This window comes from Microcebus murinus, chromosome 6, assembly GCF_040939455.1.
Source record: "Microcebus murinus isolate Inina chromosome 6, M.murinus_Inina_mat1.0, whole genome shotgun sequence".
NCBI lineage: Eukaryota > Metazoa > Chordata > Mammalia > Primates > Cheirogaleidae > Microcebus > Microcebus murinus.
Window position 1 is genome coordinate 42,627,931 of NC_134109.1, and position 19,475 is coordinate 42,647,405.

The 19,475-nt window shown below is 39.9% G+C and overlaps 1 protein-coding gene and 1 long non-coding RNA gene across 2 annotated transcripts in view; one reads left to right on the top strand and one right to left on the bottom strand.

Annotated features, from left to right (window-relative positions):
- PELI2 (pellino E3 ubiquitin protein ligase family member 2) overlaps positions 1-19,475 on the bottom strand; it is a 154,785-nt gene that overhangs the window by 103,175 nt on the left and 32,135 nt on the right. The window contains exon 2 of the mRNA XM_012785602.3: positions 3,247-3,376. Within this exon, the coding sequence (XP_012641056.2) occupies positions 3,247-3,376 (130 nt within the window). The remainder of the gene's footprint in view (positions 1-3,246; positions 3,377-19,475) is intronic.
- LOC142871464 (uncharacterized) lies at positions 5,086-17,887 on the top strand. Its single transcript, XR_012919718.1, has 3 exons — positions 5,086-5,228; positions 14,031-14,137; positions 17,600-17,887. It is a non-coding gene; the product is annotated as an uncharacterized LOC142871464 (long non-coding RNA).

The window sequence follows — 19,475 nt, forward strand, 5'->3', positions numbered from 1 at the left end:
GCCCAAAGGCCCCAAGAGATAGAGACTCTGGGTACAGTTAAGACATACCTGCAGAAGCAAGTGGGCCGCCAACCCTGGCAAATAAGGACAGGAGGGTCAGATGGCTTGATGAGAGGAGATGAGAAAGTACACACACAAGTAGAATGCACTTGAGCTTATGGTCACTGCCAAGTGACAACAGGGTGTAAAGTGCACTGTATCAGTGGGAAAAGCAGAACAGAAATGAGCCTTTCTGAAATGGAAAGAGCTGAAGTACTACGAGCCACGGGCCCTGCGGACGCTGCAGACGTCAGGGAGGGAGAGACTGAGCTAGGTAAGCTGTCTCTGAAACATGTGAAGGTGTGACTGTAGGTCGGTAAGGTCAGCAGAAAGTAGGGCAGAGGTAAACAATGTAAAAAAGAGGAAACTAGAATGAAGACCGCAGAATGAAATCATCCTTAGTTCCACAAACTGGAAGAGATGGGAAAAATAGTGAAAAAAACACATGAGTTTAAAATCGGATTCAGTGAAGGCCAGGTGGTGGGGGGAGTACTTGAGGACAAGGTCAAATGTGCAAGGAGTTTTGTCTGTAACTTGATGGGGCTCCAGAGTAGAAGGGCCAACAGTGCAAACTTAGCAGAACTGGCCAGGCAGGGCTGGCTGGGATGAGAGCCTGAGGGGGACCAGACGGAGTGAGGCCGTAGGAGGCAGACATTCAAGGTACAAACCATTACCCAGAGCTCACTACGCACCAGGCTTCAAGGCAGAGGTACAAAGATGAAGGAGATAAAGCAGGTACTGGCAGCCCAGGGTGTCAGTGAGCTCCCAGCAAACTTGCCCAGCCTGCCCATCTCCCTTGGTCACGGCTGAGCAAGCCAAGCTAGGCCTGTCAGATTCTCTCTTCTGAAAATTTAAAACCTTTAAAAGAGACAGACAGTGGCTGGAGTCAAGTCACTCCATAACACCCCTGAAAGAACACTCACGTTAACTCCCATTGATACTGTGCTTCTCCTCTCACAACACGTGGCTACTCAACTCTTCTTTGCTCCTGAGAACTACTCCTGCCCTATCCTATATAATCTCTCCATTTTTGTCTTTTTTTTCGCCATAATAATTTCTATTGCTCATAACCAAAGTATCTTATCTGATTCAACACGGCCTCTGCCTGTAGCCAATTTGCTGAGCTTATAAATGAGTAATCTGAGGCCCTGGGAGAATATTTTTTCCAGATTACAAAGATAAGAGGGTCAAGACCAAAACCCAGTTTGCCCAATTTAAACAAACACCAAAAAATTTATAATCTCAATAACTTGAAATAAAATCTAGGTAAAGAGGCATAACATAAAAGGCTAATAAAACAGGAAGAGATGGGGGTGGGTAAAGAATAAGAAAGAGCAACTTATCACTCAATAGTTGCAAATTTTCATATTCATTATAATGTGAAGTCTGAGTAATCAACGCAAGAGGAGTTCTCTAAAGGTTTGATATATCAGCCATCATATTAATATTTAGATTTAAAAAAAAAGGAAGGAAAGCAAAGAAATGTCAACAAACAGACAAAATCATAAGGGCCACACATATAATACCAGAACATTTTTGGCACTCATCACATGCTTAAACATTTGTTTTGGTATCCTTCACCAAATATTTCTGGACTATAAAATCTTTCTCATATTTCCTTGACCTTCCAAGACTTTGTTGCTATTTTACCTTCATCTTTCCTCAGAATCTTTGTGAAGCTGGATTTCCTTTGTTTTCCTTACAAATGTCCTCTTCTAAAACTTCTATTTTTTTGGTTTTTTTTTTTTTTTGAGACAGAGTCTCACTTTGTTGCCCAGGCTAGAGTGAGTGCCATGGTGTCAGCCTAGCTAACAGCAACCTCAAACTCCTAGGCTCAAGCAATCCTCCTGCCTCAGCCTCCTGAGTAGCTGGGACTACAGGCATGTGCCACCATGCCCGGCTAATTTTTTCTATATATATTAGTTGGCCAATTAATTTGTTTCTATTTATAGTAGAGACGGGGTCTCGCTTTTGCTCAGGCTGGTTTTGAACTCCTGACCTCGAGCAATCCACCTGCCTCAGCCTCCCAGAGTGCTAGGATTACAGGCATGAGCCACCGCGCCTGGCCCCTAAAACTTTCAGTTTATTAATCTTTCTCTAGCTTTGGCCTATACACTAAACATTAATCTTTCCTGTTTCCTTGGTGCTTGGTATTTCCCTATCTATTTATTCCCTCATTAATGCAAGACAATCTTAATTGGTACAGTCTAACAAATTCTTTCTCTGGCACTGCCTCAGAAACAATAGGAGCTCTCTAAATAAAAACATTAACAAAGGTGATCTATGTTGTTAACACTGCATATAAATACCACATGTGCTTCCATGAAGCTATTCATTTTTCTTTGAAAATAAGTTTTCAGTAAAAATGGGAATCAAGACTCTTACTTATATCCCAGATGGCCCAAACTCACGATGATCTATGTGTATAGCCACTAGCCTCATTATGAAATACTAAAGGTAAATATAACCATTGCACAGAAAAGGAAACTATAATATACATTAAAGAATTTATTTAATTAAAGAAAAACTAGAACAAATCTAATATGTAACATACACCAAACCAGACTGGAAATGCAAATTTCTCCTTGACCTATGTATCAGAAAACAAATAAAATAATTCTTTTTTAAAAATGTAGCATTTTATTGACTTCAAACTTAGAAGAAAAATGTATAGCGACTTATGTCACTTAGCTCTTTACTTACTGTCTTTCTAATAATCACACAAATTCAGTTCCATGTACACGTGGATTGTGTGAAAACACCTACTTGCACTCAACAGAATGAAAATAACAAATCTTCATGAGGTTTAAACCAAGACAACAAAAAAACTTCTGAGGATAAAGAACATCATGTATCTTTCAACCACAACAATTCTAAATGGATAAATGCTAGTTGACCCTAAAGCAGAGGCTCATAACAGAGCAGATTTTACTTGCCCACCTGTCCCCAGGAGACATTCTTCAACGTCTTGAGACATCTTTGGCGTCTTGAGACATCTTTGGCAGCTAACAACCGTGCAGGGAGCAGGGCGCCACTGGCATCGAGGGGTCAAGGCCAGGGGTGCTACTCAACACCCCACAGCAGTGCCCCTCACCACAAAGACCCAGCCAGCCTCAGCTGGGCTGAGACACTGCCCTACGCGAGAGCAGCTGAAGGAGTAACCCTGAGTCACTGTTGGCCAAGGCCCGTCCAATTCTGCCAACCTACCTTGGATGCCTGGGGCGTGGATATCACATGGACCGTGCTGGGTCTGACGCCATTTGCCTTGGGCCGCTTATAGAGAGCAAACCTGCTTTTCCTCCGTCCTCGGTCTCCATTAGGTAAAGCACCATTGTACCTAGAAAGAGGGATGAAAGGGTTCGTTTATTGGCAGATTTTAAAAGTTTTAAGCATCAAAGTTAGAGGGAATAAGGAAAAGACAGGAACGGCCATAAAGAACTGCCCACTAACACTCCAACAAAGTAAAGGGTTGCAAAACAGACTAGAGCTGTAATGAAATTCAGATCGCTTCCAGAAACTTAATTTAAGAGTGATGTGTAAGCATAGGTTGCCTATTCTATCTATAAAGTCAGACTCTTCATATCTTTTTGGAAAGAGATGGAGTATGAATAAACCAATGAGTACTCTGCAGAGGCTGTATTAGTGCTGGCTCAATTCAGCCAGCACCATTCTAATAGACCCCAGAGAAACACTTGAGACATATTTTTAAATGAACTAGTTAGAAAATAGCAAACTAATTAAACCTCATCTCTCACTTTTAAATCATGTTAATGTTGTCTGTAGGATCTTTATTTGTAAAAAGACCAAGTTTAATTACTTGCTTTCTTAAAAGTTCTGGATTCTCTACATTCATCCCCATTTCTGTCTGAACCCTACACTATCGGGTTAGCAAAAAATAGCCTGCAGAAATTAAATACTTTTTAAATTTTCCAACTGTCTTTTCTAACTCCAGATTAATTGGCCCCTGTATGTTCCCTGTTGCCACACTGACACAACTATTCTCTGCCTCCACCTTGGCAGAAACTCTTTTCAAGAAAAAAAAACCTAAAAGAAGGGAAGGAAATCATTTAAAATCTACATGGATAAATATGACTGCTCCCAGGTTCCCTCAGGACACCAAAGTTAGGGGAAAACAAGGCTAGTGGCTTATGCCTGTCCTGTCTTGTCCAGCAGACCCCTGGGACTTCTCCAGCCACACCCAAGAGAAGAGAGTGGCCAGGCAGGGGAAGCGGGGGTGTGAGGCCCACTGGAGATCAGCAGAACAAAGGGGTTTTGTGTGTTTGTTTTACCAGTCAAGTCATAGCTACAGTCTGACAATGGTTTTAGATTATCACCGGAAGTCATTCCTACTGTGTTTTAAATCTGTTTTCATTTCTATCACCAAAGAATGTCAGCTATATTAAAAATGTCTCTAAAATAAAAAGATAATTTATTGCAAGTCTTATTCCTCTCTTTTTCTCAGGCAAGATCAAAATAATGTACATAATTTTCTTAAACATATTTGTGATCACTACTATGAAGTATACATGAGTCAACAACCATTGCAGTCCCACTTTGTTTTAATATATTTCCACATCACTTAAATCAAGATGAACATTCTATATTAAAGGAAACATATGTGAACCAATTAAAGTCAGGACTGTAAACAACTGAGAGGAACATTTTCACTACTGTGGGCTAGAGACAATGAGCACAAATCTGGAAAGGTTTTCCATGTCCTCACTTTTACCCAGCTCTGTACTGCATCTTTCCCTCAACTACAAGCTCCTGGTCAAGATGGCTGGCCCAGGAAGAGTGCTGCGGACACTTCTTAGGCTTTCTGCTCACAACTATACTGCCTACTCTGGAATCTACTCCTTCAGTCCCAAAGGTGAGCCCCAGTACCACATTTGAACGCAGTGGCCACGCCAGCATCCTCCCCACCGCCCTGGAGCTGATTGGCTGGAGGCTGACATCTGGCCCAAGCTGGCCAATGACATCCTCATCCTGGAAAATACAAAGCTGGAACAGAGAGACGGCTGTCCATTCTCTATCGGTGGCTAGAGCTGTAAAATGTAAACACAGGAGCTGTGGGGATGTCACCGTCTGTTACATGGCAAAAGCAGCGGACAAAATGAAGAATGAAGCAGACAGAGACAAACAGCAAAAATAAACAGAAAGAGGATCCTGAAGGTTTCTATTGGCCAGAGGTACTCTTACCCTTCTTTATGAAATCCCTTTTAGTTTCAACTAACTCGGGTTACTTTCTACTACGTACAACCCAAAAGCCATTATCTAACATAAAAAGAAAAAAACAGAAATGTCAACTTGAACATAGGCAGCGACATTTTAATTTAAATTGCCTGAGCATAGATGCACAGATATTGCAGGTTAAGCAAATAATAAGCTAGTCTATTTACAGACTGCCTACTTACTTAATACATCTAGATGAAAAATCCTGTTGGAAATAATTACGGTAGTAGTGGAAAAACCAGTGTCAAGATAGACAAGTTTCTAATTAGGTTAAGCTACATGCTCATTCATTCAACATTTATAATGCCAAGTTCTAGAGCTACAACGATGAATATCGGCTTTCCTGCCTTCACAGAGCTCTCGGCTTAGGAAGGGAGAAAGGCACAAAACCAGGTGTAGTACTACAGACAAGTAACAAGATGCGCTAATAGCACAAAGCATACAGCAAGAGGCATTGGGAAGGCTTCATGGAGGAGACACTGCTTGAACTGTCTTAAAATCTCAGCAAAATGACTCCATGGCAACACAGGGCAGGAGCATGTACAAGGCCAGGAGGACTACAGGTAGTTTAGTATTGCAGGAGCACAAAGTTCAAGACCAGAAGGAGCAGGGGCAAGGAGGGTAAAAGGCAGAGGCCGGATTCTACCAGCCTAGAGCTTCACAAGGGGCACAGCTTTTCACCCTGAGGGGACAGGGGAGCCTGGTGAGAGTGAAGCGAATGGCTAACATGATTGGGAACAGAGAATGAGGGCTAGGGCAGCACAGGACAGACTAGAGGCAAGATGCCCAGAAAGGAGAGCCATCATGGCCACAAGAGGACATGGAGTGGGCTGAATGGTGGCCCCAAAAAGACACATCCACATCCTAGGCCCTGTGAATGTGACCTTCTGGAAAAAGGGTCTTTGCAGATTTAATTAAGTTAAGGATCTCAAGATAAGGTTGCCATGGATTACTCGGGACCCCTAAATCCAACAGCGAGTGTCTCTGTAAGAGACACACAGGAACAGAAAGGAGACGGCCATGTGGGCATGCAGGCAGAAACTAGAGACATGAAACCACAGCCCAGAAACACCCAGGGCCACCAAAAGCTGGAAGAGGCAAGGAAGAATGCTCCTCTTCGGAGGTAGCACAACCCTGCCGACAGCTTGATTTCAGACTTGTGGCTTCCAGAACTGTGGAGAATAAATTCTCTCATTTTTAAGCCACCCAGTTCATGGTATTCGTTATGGCAGCCACAGGAAACCATAAAGGCTTAAACCAAAGCAGCAATGGTAGAAATGAGTTGGAGGGTTAGAGAAAAGCCTTAGAGTTGTTTCCAGTATGAAGTGAACATCAGAATCACCTGGGAAGCTTTACAAAAACATGGGCACCTAAGTCCCAAGGGATTTGACACAGTAAGTTGGGATGGGGCTCTGGGACTGCATTTTTGCAAAGCTCCACAGGTGATGCTTACACACAGCCACAGTGGAGAACCCTGGTTTTAAAGCTACATTAACAGCATTTTGTAACCTGTTTGGATGCACAAGGTGAGTGACAGATGAAGAGAAAATCACATAGACTTCTGGCCTGGCCAGGTTGATGGCATTATTATAATAGAAACAGGAGGAGGAATTACAGGGACATCCAGGAGATGTGGGAGGCAACTGGATAGACAGGTCTGGAGGTCCATACAAGTTATAGACCTGGGGGCCTTGACCATAGAGGTGGCAGTTAAAATCATGACAATAGATGGAAGGCTAGGACAGAACCTAGGAAAAGATACCTTTTAAGGAAACAACCCCTTCTTAGTCACAGGCAAGAGGACTAGGACCAGGAGAAAGATATATTACCAAAGACGGGAGAAGGCAAAATTTCAACAGTGTTTAATCAGTGAAGAGGTCAGTTTAGAGAATGAAAATGCACAACCATGATTTGGAAAGGAATGGGTCATTGGTGACCTCACCCATATTCAAAACAAAGCAAAACAAGCAAATGTCTCCAACCGTAAGCTTCGCTCTGAGCCTCCACACACATTCCCATCTTCTCAAGAAGCCAAGAATCTTGAAAAGTATTCCACACCCATTATTCCACATCCAACACTTGCTGGCTTTTCAGTCCACTATCGACGCTGTTTGCCCCTGAATCTAAAAGTACATTTGATCCTGTGTCACAACACCCAGCACACAATCCAAGCTTCCCTCTTTAAAGTCTCCCAGTGGCAGCACTATCAAGGAACCCAGGTGGTAGACTGAAGAGGGTTACTTCTCCCACTGAGAGGTGTAGTCTAATTCCTCTCTCCCTAAATATGGGCTAGCCCTAGTGACTCGCTTACAAATGGGATATAGAGGAAATGATCCTCTAAGACTTCTAAACCCAGGTGTGAAAAAGCCTTGCAGCTTCTGCTGGGTCTCCTGGGAGCCCAGAGCTGCCCCATAAAAAACCCAGCTACCCTGGGACCACCATGCTGAGAAGGCCACACATAAGCACTCTGGTCAGCAGTCCCAGCTGAGTCCAGCCTACTAGCTAGCCAGCTAAGGCACCAGCCATGTGAGTGTAGTCACCATGGACTCTGCAGACCAGCCCATCCATCAGCTGACCACCACCAGGTGACCTCAGCTAACACCACATGTGGCAGAACCGCCCAAACTCCTGACCCACAGAATTGTGCAATAAATAACAGGGTAGCTGTTTTAAGCCACTAAGTTTTCAGATAGTTGGTTACATAGTAATAGATCTTGGAATAAAAGGCTCCAAACCCTCAGCATAGTCTTCTTCCTCCCCTCTCCAGTCCGCCCTTGCTTTACTGGTCCCCAATCTATCTCAAGTCCAGCACTGTCTCCTCCTGAAAACTATCACCAAATCTTCCCGTACCCCCTTCCCACCCTCCATCTGGCTCCTCAGACCCCTAGGGAATGTGAGTTCCAAGACAGTGGGGCTTTCTGTATCTCTGGCACCTGGCACAGTGCACCGGGAATACATAGTAGGCACTAAAAACCTCCCAGCCAGCTAGATGACAAAAGGACCATTACCTTAGTCCGTTTGTTTGGCTGCAACGGAATACCTGAGGCAGGGTAATTTATTAATACAAAGAACAGAGATTTATCTCTTACAGTTCTGAAGGCTGGGAAGCCCAAGGTCAAGGGGCCTGCATCTGGTGAGGCCTTTTTGCTGCATCATCCCATAGCAGAAGGTGGAAGGGCAAGAGAGCACAAGTGCAAGAGCGAGCAGGAGATCGAACTCATCCTTTTACCAGGAACCCACTCTTGAGATAACGGCATTAATCCATTTATGAGGGCAGAGCCCTCATGACCTAATCACCTCTTAAAGGTCCCACCTTCCAGCGTTGTTGGATTGAGGATTAAGTTTCCAACATATGTACTCTCGGGAGCACATTCAAACCATAGCAACTGTCGTTTGTATAGTGCAGTAGAGCCCAGACATAAAGACGAAATTCTGCTTGCAAAGGCAAAAAGTTACTGTCCCATGAAAGAAGGTCAGAATGTTCCCTGGCCTGGCAAGCTTTCAGCCAGTAAGTTTGTATAAATAAAATGTCCAAGTGCTGCTGACACACCTGTTTCAGCTGCTGAACAGGAGTATTTCAATTCAAACCCACAAGATAGCTTTCCAGCTTCATTTTTTTTTTTTTAATTCTGGAGACTTAAAAACATCCATTTATTTAGTAAATGTGTGATGAAATTTAATTCTTCATATATGCAGAGCAAATAGTTGATCTTAATAGTAAAGATATTTGGAAGCTAAAACAGATAATAAAAATGCTGTGTATAAAACCTCAGCAAGTAATAAAAGGTTTTTCTTGATTTATAGTTTAGCATTCACATCTTAATGTTAATTAATAACATTTGCTGTGCACTTACTATGTGCCAAGAAACCCTGTGAAAGAGGCATTATTACTCCTAGTGGACAGATAAAAGGTTTGGAATGGTTAAAACACACAAACTTAAAACAGCTAGGCAGGCAGAACCCCAAGCTACACCCAGTTTTGACTGATTCCAAATTTCATACTCTTTCCAGTAGACAAAACTGACAATTTTAAAATTCAAGGCATTTCCTGGCATACAACACAATGATACAGTCTTGAAAAGATGCCTGCCACCTAAAAATACATTTCTCAAAAAGAATTTTCTAAAGGAAACAACAGCAAGAGAGAGGGTGCTAGGGGCTCCCAGTCACATTTTGGAAACTAAATCTAAAAGTACATTTGATCATATGTCATTACACCCAGCACACCACCCAACCTTCCCTCTTTAAAGTCTCCCAGTGGCGCCCCCATCAAGGAACCCAGTGTGGCAGATTAAAGAGGGCTCCTTCTCCCACTGAGAGGTGGAATCTAATTCCCCTCTCCCTAAATCTGGGCTGGCAACTGAACTCTCACAGCAACATCCACCTGGAATGGAAAAGAGATGTGGGCTCCAGAAGTGGAGGCATCACCGGCAACAATGATCACATTCCAGAGGCAGCAGTTTTTCATGAAAGACTGAAGGCTCCACCCTCCTTCCAAAGTAACCTCTCTCATCTCTATCACTGGCACCAATAAACTGCAACCAACTACTGTAACTAAAGTAGACTGTGCAGGGCAGACGAACAGGACATAATACTGGAGACGAGAGACTGGAAGGTGGGGCACAGAGTCTGACAGAACCCTGCAGCGTGGCACCTATCCTGAGGCAGCTCACATCAACTCACCACACTGAGTGCACGACTGCAACTGTATGTAAGAAAATGCACATACACCAGTAAGTGTCTGATGTTGATTTTACATAATTACAGTCCCAGCTCCCTTAGTACTTAGCCTACCATACATGCCTGGACTTCCCCTGACCCAACAGACCATAAAGCCCAGGACACAACAATGTTTATCTCTCTGTGCCTAAGAAAGGCTGTGTATAGGAGAGTCTCATAAAACAAATATTAGATCTTGATTTCTAACCAGAGAACTAATTATGGCAGCACCATACCAGTCTATTCCCTTTGGAGATAACCAGCAGCAGCTTTGTAAACATCAATTCATTTAGAATGTCTTCCTGGGCGTGGCCTTACTATGGAGATTCTTAAGTTCCCATTTTCAGTTGGAAGTGGTCTGTGCTCCAGGTAGCTATTTAAGACCTATCAAATGTGGATATGAATTTTATACATATATGTATGTATGTATGTATGTATTTTTCACTCAAAATGCATCAAGTGAAGTGCATGGGTCATTTTGGGCCCAGGGCTGGGTACTAGGGAGCCGAGGATACAAAAAGACACCCTGTCTCCTGATATACTCAGCTGGGTGAACAAGACAGTCAAGGTAACAGATATAAAACACTGATAAATGCTAATGAAAGTGAGTCTGAAAACACAATTGGAAAAAAAGGAATCAGAATAGTAAGAGTTGAATTACGATGCTGTCCTGGTGTCTCTGAAGGCCTGTTTATTATACTGGCATGTCCTACACATGTGACTTCAGACATGAAACCCTAGGTCTTCTATACCAGACCTCAGTGACAGCACAAGTTGATCTTCTGTTTATCTTACAGTATTTGCACTGGATGCTTTTTGGGAAGTTTCCTGTTTCTTTGCATACCCCCTTCACCTCTGCTCAATGAAACAAGTTACCATGCTGGAGTGGGAATGACAGTGCCAGGATCCTGCCAGGATCACCAGGCAGGATTCCATCTAGCTCCAGTTCTAACTGATGCTGTAAACTTATCTGAATCATAACTAAGATGGGCCTCAGTTTCCTCAGCTACATAGACAGCAACACAAAATTACAAATTCAATTTTAAAGAGAGATTCCCAAGCCTTTTTCAGTCATTTTGATTCAATATGGACACAGCAGGCATTTCATCCAACTAAAATACCAGCACCCTGTCTAAGAAGGTAAAGACTGTCATTGTTATTTTAACTACTGGCTTTTATATACTCCTACAGTGTATAAAAGACTCACAAATCTTTATGCCAACTGAAATGTGGCAGTTATATTTTCAGGTAACTTTTTCTTAAAGTTTTCTAGCTTCCCCATGCCAAAATATTTCCCAAGGCTAACAATTAAAAGTTCTTTATACCAGGAACACAGTACTACAACCATGCTCACTGGATCTGAACCTGCTCTTCCTGCACTTGCACACCCATACACTCTCGCCTGCCCCCGGAAGAGAACACCTGGTGTAGAGAGAAGAGGACGTCTGCATACTGGCTCTACCGCCAATCCCACACATAACCGCGTGAGTCTCTCTGCTTCTCAGAGCCTGTTTCCTTCCCCATGAAGTATTATAATCGAATAATAAAACAGAAAAAAGCATAACATTCTAGGGTTTGGGCTCTGGGACAGTGTGGTGTTGGGAGAAGAGGGCGGAGCCAACCAGCTGCCAAGAGGCCTGTGCTGACTCCAGCCTCAGCACTACCTATGCTGACTCCTGGGCAAACACCAGGCTCCCTCCTGACTTTATTCAAGCCCTATTGGTTTTGAAGGTCAAACTTCCCAACCTCTTCCTCCAACCAGGTCATACCAAAAAAAGAACATGCAAAGCAAATCCAGTCTACCCAAAAAACAAAGTAATTGTTTAAGAAAAGAATTCTTTATTATCTAATATTTATCTATTTGGTTTTTTGGAGTCTTTCTCCTCCCTTTTTTCACTTTAAATAGGTACTGTCACTGAATCATACAAGACAATTTTCTTACTGTAGTCAATCTTTGATTTTTTGAGCATTGCTGGAGGACAGAGCATTTCTTACTGACCATTTGAAGTTAGGCAAAGTGCCAGGAATAGGGCAGGCTATTTATGTTACCCTTAAAGACCGCTTCTTTAAGATTGCTTCTTTTATTCTGCTGTTGGCTCCAATACTCTAAAATATCTCCCATTAAGTACATATTATTATTAGCACTTTATGTCAAGAATTTTTTACTCCATGGGTAAAAATTAAGTATTGCCCTGCAGTAAATTTGATTCCCAAAAGAAAATATCACACCAAGACAAAAAAAAAAGTTCAGCAGGAAATGGATTTGATATAGTACATGATTTATACATTATTTAAGAGCTATCAGGTAAAGATTTATCATTACACCTCATTCTCGAATAAATATCATTTTATGTTCTACACTTCTTTACATATTTCACCAATTTATAATTTTAAGAAACAGACTAAATCCCATATATTCCTTTCTCATCACTTTAACATTTGCCTATTTCAGCTTCTCATCACCAAAATTAAGACAGTCAGGTCCTTAAATTGCATGTAGCAGGCTGGTCCCAACTCCTCATTCCTCCCTGAATACACGTCCTCTGAGTTGTAAAATCACTTTGCAGTTCCAAGTCACTTCCTTGCCTGGAACTTTGGGTTAAGCCATGCGACTTGCTTTGGCCAATGGATGAGATGCAAACAAACATAAGGCAAATGGGACTGAGATGTGTTTGGCAATTGGGATTATCCTCTGGTGCCTTTGCTGTGGCCACTGGAAGAACACGTTCAGCTAGCTTGCCATGCCAAGGAGAATGAGAGACACCTGGAGAAGCCCCAAACCACATAAACACAGTGTGAAGCAAAGCCACTCCACCACAGCCTAAAGCACAGCCTCCTCAACCAGCCCACAAATTCATGAAAATAAACAATTATTTCAAGTCACTGAGTTTTGGGATGATTTGTTACACAGCACCATATGGCAGTAATTAACTGATATGCTGCATTTCAAAGGCAAAGTAATGTAAGCAGCTTCCTAAGTACCTAAGGACTTTGGGCTAAATATACATAAAATATCAAATATATACCCTTCGAAAGTTTTATATATAAGGAATACTCTTTCATTCAGAAGGAAGAAGTCTAAAATTAGAGATAATTTCAAATGCATCCCTGCTTAAATTAGATGTAAGAAAATAAGATTTTTTTAATGCATACATAGTAAAGAAAGGAAAGATGTTTTTATTTTCATCTTCAATTAATCATTACATTCATTAAAATCTGTGGTCCCTCAACTAAGCCAAATGTGTACGCACAAAGGTCTTAATCTCTAATTATCAAATATAGACATAAAAGAATTAGGTCAAATTACTAATTATTTGGCAAAACACTGATTCTTTAAAATCTGTTTATACACAACTTCTATAGCAAGAAGTCTCTAAAAAATGAGAATTTCAAAAGCTACCTAAAAATGGAAGTATCTTAAACTAGCATTGGCCCTATTATCTAACATGAATTAAGCTATGAGCATTTCAAATCAAGAAACTTGACAGTACAAAGAAAGTGGATTACTGCCCAAAGTTTGAGAGTAAGTATTAAAGCCACAAATTGAAACTAACATTGGAAACTCCTTTGTATCCTAACTATGCTTAACTACTAAAATAATTTTTCCAATCTCTTTTCCTTTAAAATTTCATGGCATGCATTTCTTACTATTCCTAAAAGAATCATACTAACATAGGTTTACTTCAAACTTTTAGAGTATGCATAGAGAATTTTTAGAAATTACCAGAAATACAGATATGCCAGAGCAAGCAAATTCAGCTTTGAACATTACTGTGCAACCTCTGAAAAATTACTTCCTAAAGATATATTTAAAAACCAAATCCTCAAGGTTAGTTTTTACAGAATATTTTGGCTTTGTTCAATTACCCAAGCAGAACTCAGGGTAGGAGTGATTTTATACCAAAACTAATACTTTTTAATGAACTAGAAAGCATAAAACCATTCTTGACTTTATAGGACACATACTGATACTACATGGATTCATTCCCTTTTCTATAACCTTTTCTTGCTGTTTTTTCTGTTTCTTTGTTTTGACACAGGATCTCTCTCTGTTGCTGTGGTGTCAGCCTAGCTCACAGCAACCTCAAACTCCTGGCTGGGCTCAAGTGATCCTCCTGCTTCAGCTTCCTGAGTGCTGGGACTACAGGTGTGTACCACCACTCTGGCTAATTTTTCTATTTTTTATAAAGACTAGATCTTGTTCTTGTTCAGGCTGATCTCAGAACTCATGGCCTCAAGCAATCCTCCCTTGTGGGCCTCCCAAGGTGCTAGGATTACAGGCATGAGCCACTTTCCTATAACTTTCCTAAAGAAGATTTTTCTATTTCTAGAACACCTACATATAACTAATATTAGAAATATAAAAGGATATAAAATCAAGCTTATTTCAAGAAATAGAAGCACTCTCTATAGCTGCATTTTCTAACTGCAAAGTAGTAGGCGAATCAAGTCAATCACACAAAAGTGTTTCTGAGCCTCTCAGTAGTAAATGATATTTGCCACAACCAACCCTTCAGTGCTACAGAAGCATGTTACCTCTATTTGGTCTGGTGCACTGACGCACACATCAGCTGCAAAAAAGCAAGGGGGGGGGTGTCCTTCATATTCACCATGAAAAAACACTAACCTGTCAATTATCACAAATATTAATAACATTATATTTATGTGGCTACTAGGAGTCAGTCAACAGCTATGTACATAATCTGAATACAAGGAGTACATTATCAAAAATTCAAAAATCAGGACACATCAAAGGTTCTCCCCCCAAATCTGCCAATTTACAAATCCTTGAAATATAAGAAGATTCTCAGGAAATTTCCAGCCCTATTCAGAGAGGCACAGTTTGAGAGCTACAAATGACCTCACACAATGAAATCAGTCTAGCTATAACGTGTCAAGTGAAGAGGAACCCTCAAGATCACACAGCCAATCAGCAGGAGGATCCTGAATTCTAGTTCAATTCTGCTCTCTGGATTTCTAGAATTTGACAGTTTTCGGACACTATGTTTTTCAAAGAGTTTCTTGGAATAATGCCAGGGCAAGAAGACATTCTCAAACTCCATCTCTCTGTTTAAAGATGTTTTTTTTCCTCTAACTAGTAATTAAGAAAATGTCCTGCTGCCTTTTAAGGGAAAGCAAACATTCTTAGCATCAAAAAATATATTTTGCTTGGAAATGAAGCATTTTCTCTAGGGACACATTTTGGAATCTGCAGTGTAAGTTACTTATAAAGTATGATTCACCTACAAAAATTCACTTCACCAACAACTTCCAAATTCAGACTTATTACAGATACTGGAAAGGCATCTGATAAAATTCTTTGCTATTCCAGATTAACACTGAGAGCAAAGAATTAAAAAAATTTCCTTCAGGTAACTATTTAAAGATGAAAGTATTTATATTCAAAATCAGAAATAAAACAAGGATTGTCTCCTATTATCAGTTTTACTGAACACTGTTATAAAAGTTCTAGTCTAATCAAAACTGAAGTAGAAATAAGAGGTATTAACTGTCAAAAAAAGAAGATGTTTTGCAACCAGTATTGTTGCTGCAATAATTAAAACAATGTATTACATGAGAATGAAAACCACAAGCCAGTGGAACCGGAGAGACCCCTCAGAAATAAATCCTTGAATATATAAGAAAGTAATGTAAAATGAAGAACTGCCCATCAGTCAATGAGAAAGAAATTGGATCATGCACTCAATTGTGCTGGGGAAACTGAAGCTACTTTGAATAAAAAAAAAAATTGTTTAGAGCATCATCCTACATTCTAAAACACAGTAAATTCTAAAATACTCAAAAGAAAAATGTGAATAGTCATAAAATTAAAGACAATGACAAAGTTGATTATTTATCCTACCTCTGAATCAGGAATAATGTTCTAAACATAAAACCAATAAAAAATACAAAAAAAAATCAATAAACTTATACATGTAAAAATTTGAAACTTCTGAATATCAGAAATCATAAAATTACACATCCAACAAAACTAGAAAAAATATTGGTACTATCTTTAATAAGAAAATGTTTTTACAAATAAAGGAAACAACAAAGATACCCCCCTTAGATAACATATCAAAAAAATGGGCAAAGAACATGAAGAGACATCTCACAGAGAAAAAAATAACAATGGCTAGGAAACATTTTTTTAAATATTTAATCTCATCAGTAATCAAAAAGTGCAAATTAAAGCAAGATTTCATTACTTGCCAATCAAATCACCAAACTATGTTCAAATGACACAGTACTCTAATAGACCACTAGGGAGGATATTAATTAGTACACTCTCTCCACAAAATCACTTAGCAACATGCATCAACACCCTTATAAAAGTATTCATGTACTTTGACCCAGTAGTTTTAACTTTAATTTGAGGGATTCATAATTTTGAAATGTAAGTCAAGTTTTATGCACAAAGATGTTAATTATGTCACTGTTTATCATTTAAAAATGCAAATAACACAAATGTTAAATAATAATGATTAAGTAGATTGTATAATTCTACATGATGAAATTTTATTTACCATAGATTCCTAATAGCAATGAAAAAGGATTATGTAAACCAAAGGTATCATCTCTAACATGTTAAAAATATTTAATATGCATAGGAAAAACTAAAATAAATATAAAAAATATTAACAGTGGTTGCTAGACATTGGAATTCTGTGACTTAATCCTTTTTTTATATCTTCTAAATATCTATATTAGGGGCATATTTCTTTAAATCAAAATTAAACATTTTTAGAAATATATATATTTTGTTAAATAAGGTGCCTTCACTATTTTAATTTCTAATGGTACAGTATTACTCCATTTAGATTTGAAATAAGACCTAGAAATAAAATCAACCTTTAGGATGAGAAGGGGATTTAAATTTACACTCTGCAGAAGGGCACCATGCATCTGAACTGTTTAATGGCTCCATTCACAAACACCATTTCTGCATGGATTATCACTGGCACACAAATAGAGCTAGGTTTTTAATGAGGCACAGTGATGACCTCTTTTAAATATACAACACAACTGGAGAAGCTGTTACTCTACAAGAAACTCTTTGCTCCTACCATTATTGTCCTTTCTTTGTTAAATTAAAAAAAAAATCCCAAGTTTTCTGCTTCTATACCACAGATATTCTTGACACGTATATATTTAATTCTTTCATAGAGAATCTTAGCCAGATTTTTAACTTATGTAATTTATCAATAGAGTACAAAACTGGTTTCTAGGGCCTGAAGACACATTTTTGAAAATTTTAAATCTTTTCTGAACCAATTCCTGGAAGAAGAGAATTGTCAATACCACTAATCAACCAATGTCAAACTTCCCTTCCTCTCACCGGACCATCTTCCTGACACTTTCTCTCTAGATGAAAAGGATATTAAACTTTATCTTTACACTTGACTCAGGTGGCAAAGAAGAGCAGGAACAGCAGGCAACTCAGAGAGAGATGAGGATTTCTCATACTACCAAAACCAGTATATACAGAATTCTGTTTCAGAATGGTTATAGTGGTGCTACTCATAACAAGCCAATAAGCCAAAAAAGTTCAAGAGTTTGGGAACTAAACAAACTTAAACAGGTCTTTCTTCTATCATTCTTCTCACAGCTTTTTTTTTAAATGCTAATATATCTATGAATCTCCAAGTGGAAGACACAACCTCCAATATTCCCAAATTTACCTGGCCTACCATCCTACAATCATCACACACGCACAACCCTTTCCTGGAATAGAGCTCTGAGCAGTCTGGACTGCCAAGGCAGGTATGTGTACATGCAGTACCAAGAAGCCCACTACATTACTACAAAGGCACAAGATAATGTCTTGGAGCAAAAGCAGGAGTTAGAAATAACCGGATTGTATATTGCCTACTTTCTCACTAATACACATATTCTAACTGACAACCTGAAATGCATTCCTTATGTGAAACTTCACTTTACAGCCATCTTTTTACAAATATATCTACTATAAGAATTATAATAATATAATTATAAACTAATATATTAATAGCTATAAATAATTTCCCTTAATATGCTTCCTTAGTATATCAAGGACAAGCTACAGTGAAAGAAGAAAATAGAAAAGAAAAATTGAGAGTTCAAAACCACAAACACAGATGATAAACCTTTCTCACACTGACTCAAGGGAGGCCTAACCAAAATCTATGCAAGACAGACTTAGGTGGAGCTCAAATGTTCCTAGAATTTACAGTAATTATAATAAGTCTGTGGCTACCCAGAAACCTCAGAAAATGAGGCAGGCAGGGGAGTCCCAGTCTCTGGTTTTCCTCCCATAAAGAGACTGTTTATTTGTCCCTCAATACTTACTCTCCCTTCTTTCTTTTAGTAAAATAATAATCACAATCGCTAACATTCATATAATGCTTCCTTTGTATAAAGACTTGTCCTGAATGCTTTATGTATATCATCTTAGCGTGAGTCTCGAGTTAACCCTATAAGGTAGGTACTACTATTAACCCCATTTATGGATAAAAAAGCAGGCTCAAAAAGGTAAATAACTTTCCCAAAATCTGACAGCCTGTAAGCAGAACCTGGAATCTAACCAGTCCACCTGAGGGAAACCCCCTCAGTTTTCCCTTGCAGCTCAGTGTGGACATGTGACTCTTCAGGACAATGGGATGTGACCATAAGTGACGCATACAACTTTTGGCTCCTGTCCTTAAAGTTGGAACCACTCTCCTGGCCCTTCTCTTCCCTGCAAGCTGGAAGACAGACTGGAGGTAGAGCAGCTTCTACAACGCGAATGAGACCAGCTGCCAGTGAGCAGCAACATGAACAGAAACTGGGCCCCTGAATGATCCTACAGACTACAGCAGCCTTGGATCGCTCCACTTTGGGCTGTTCCATGAGAGAGGAGACATCTACTAAATTTCAGCTATATTACTCAAGGTCATTTGGGTATCTCTGTTGAGAGCAGCTTAATCTCATTTTGTTTTGGCCCAAAACTTTGTCTCCTTAAATAAACTCTATTAATAATGTGTTTCTTAATAAAACTTGGTTCTTAGCTTTGGTCCAAATAATTATAACTTATGAAATGCTTACATGACCCTGTTCTAAGAACTTTACAGGTATCAACTCATTTACTCTCCTTAACAGACCCATGGGGGAGGCCCTGTCAACACCCTCACCCAAGAGAGGAGGCACTGGGTAAGTAGCCTGTTCACCACCACAGAGCTAAGAAGTCGCTAGGCTGAGACGAAACAAATGCTCTGACTTCACGTCCCAGCTGAGTAGGTATATCCTACTGACTGAGTAAGACCACTAAGATCATACAACATGTCTAGGAAGTTTAGCCTCTTGAGAAATGTACAACACGATACAGGGTGTTGTTCTAACACAGGTCTGTGGAAAACACTGCGAGAACACTGGGGCCAGTAAGGAGACGAGTAAGCATGGGGTAAAGGTAAACAAGGGCCTAGAGGGAGTCCAGGGAGGAGGTATCTATCTGTAGAGCAATGTGTTGG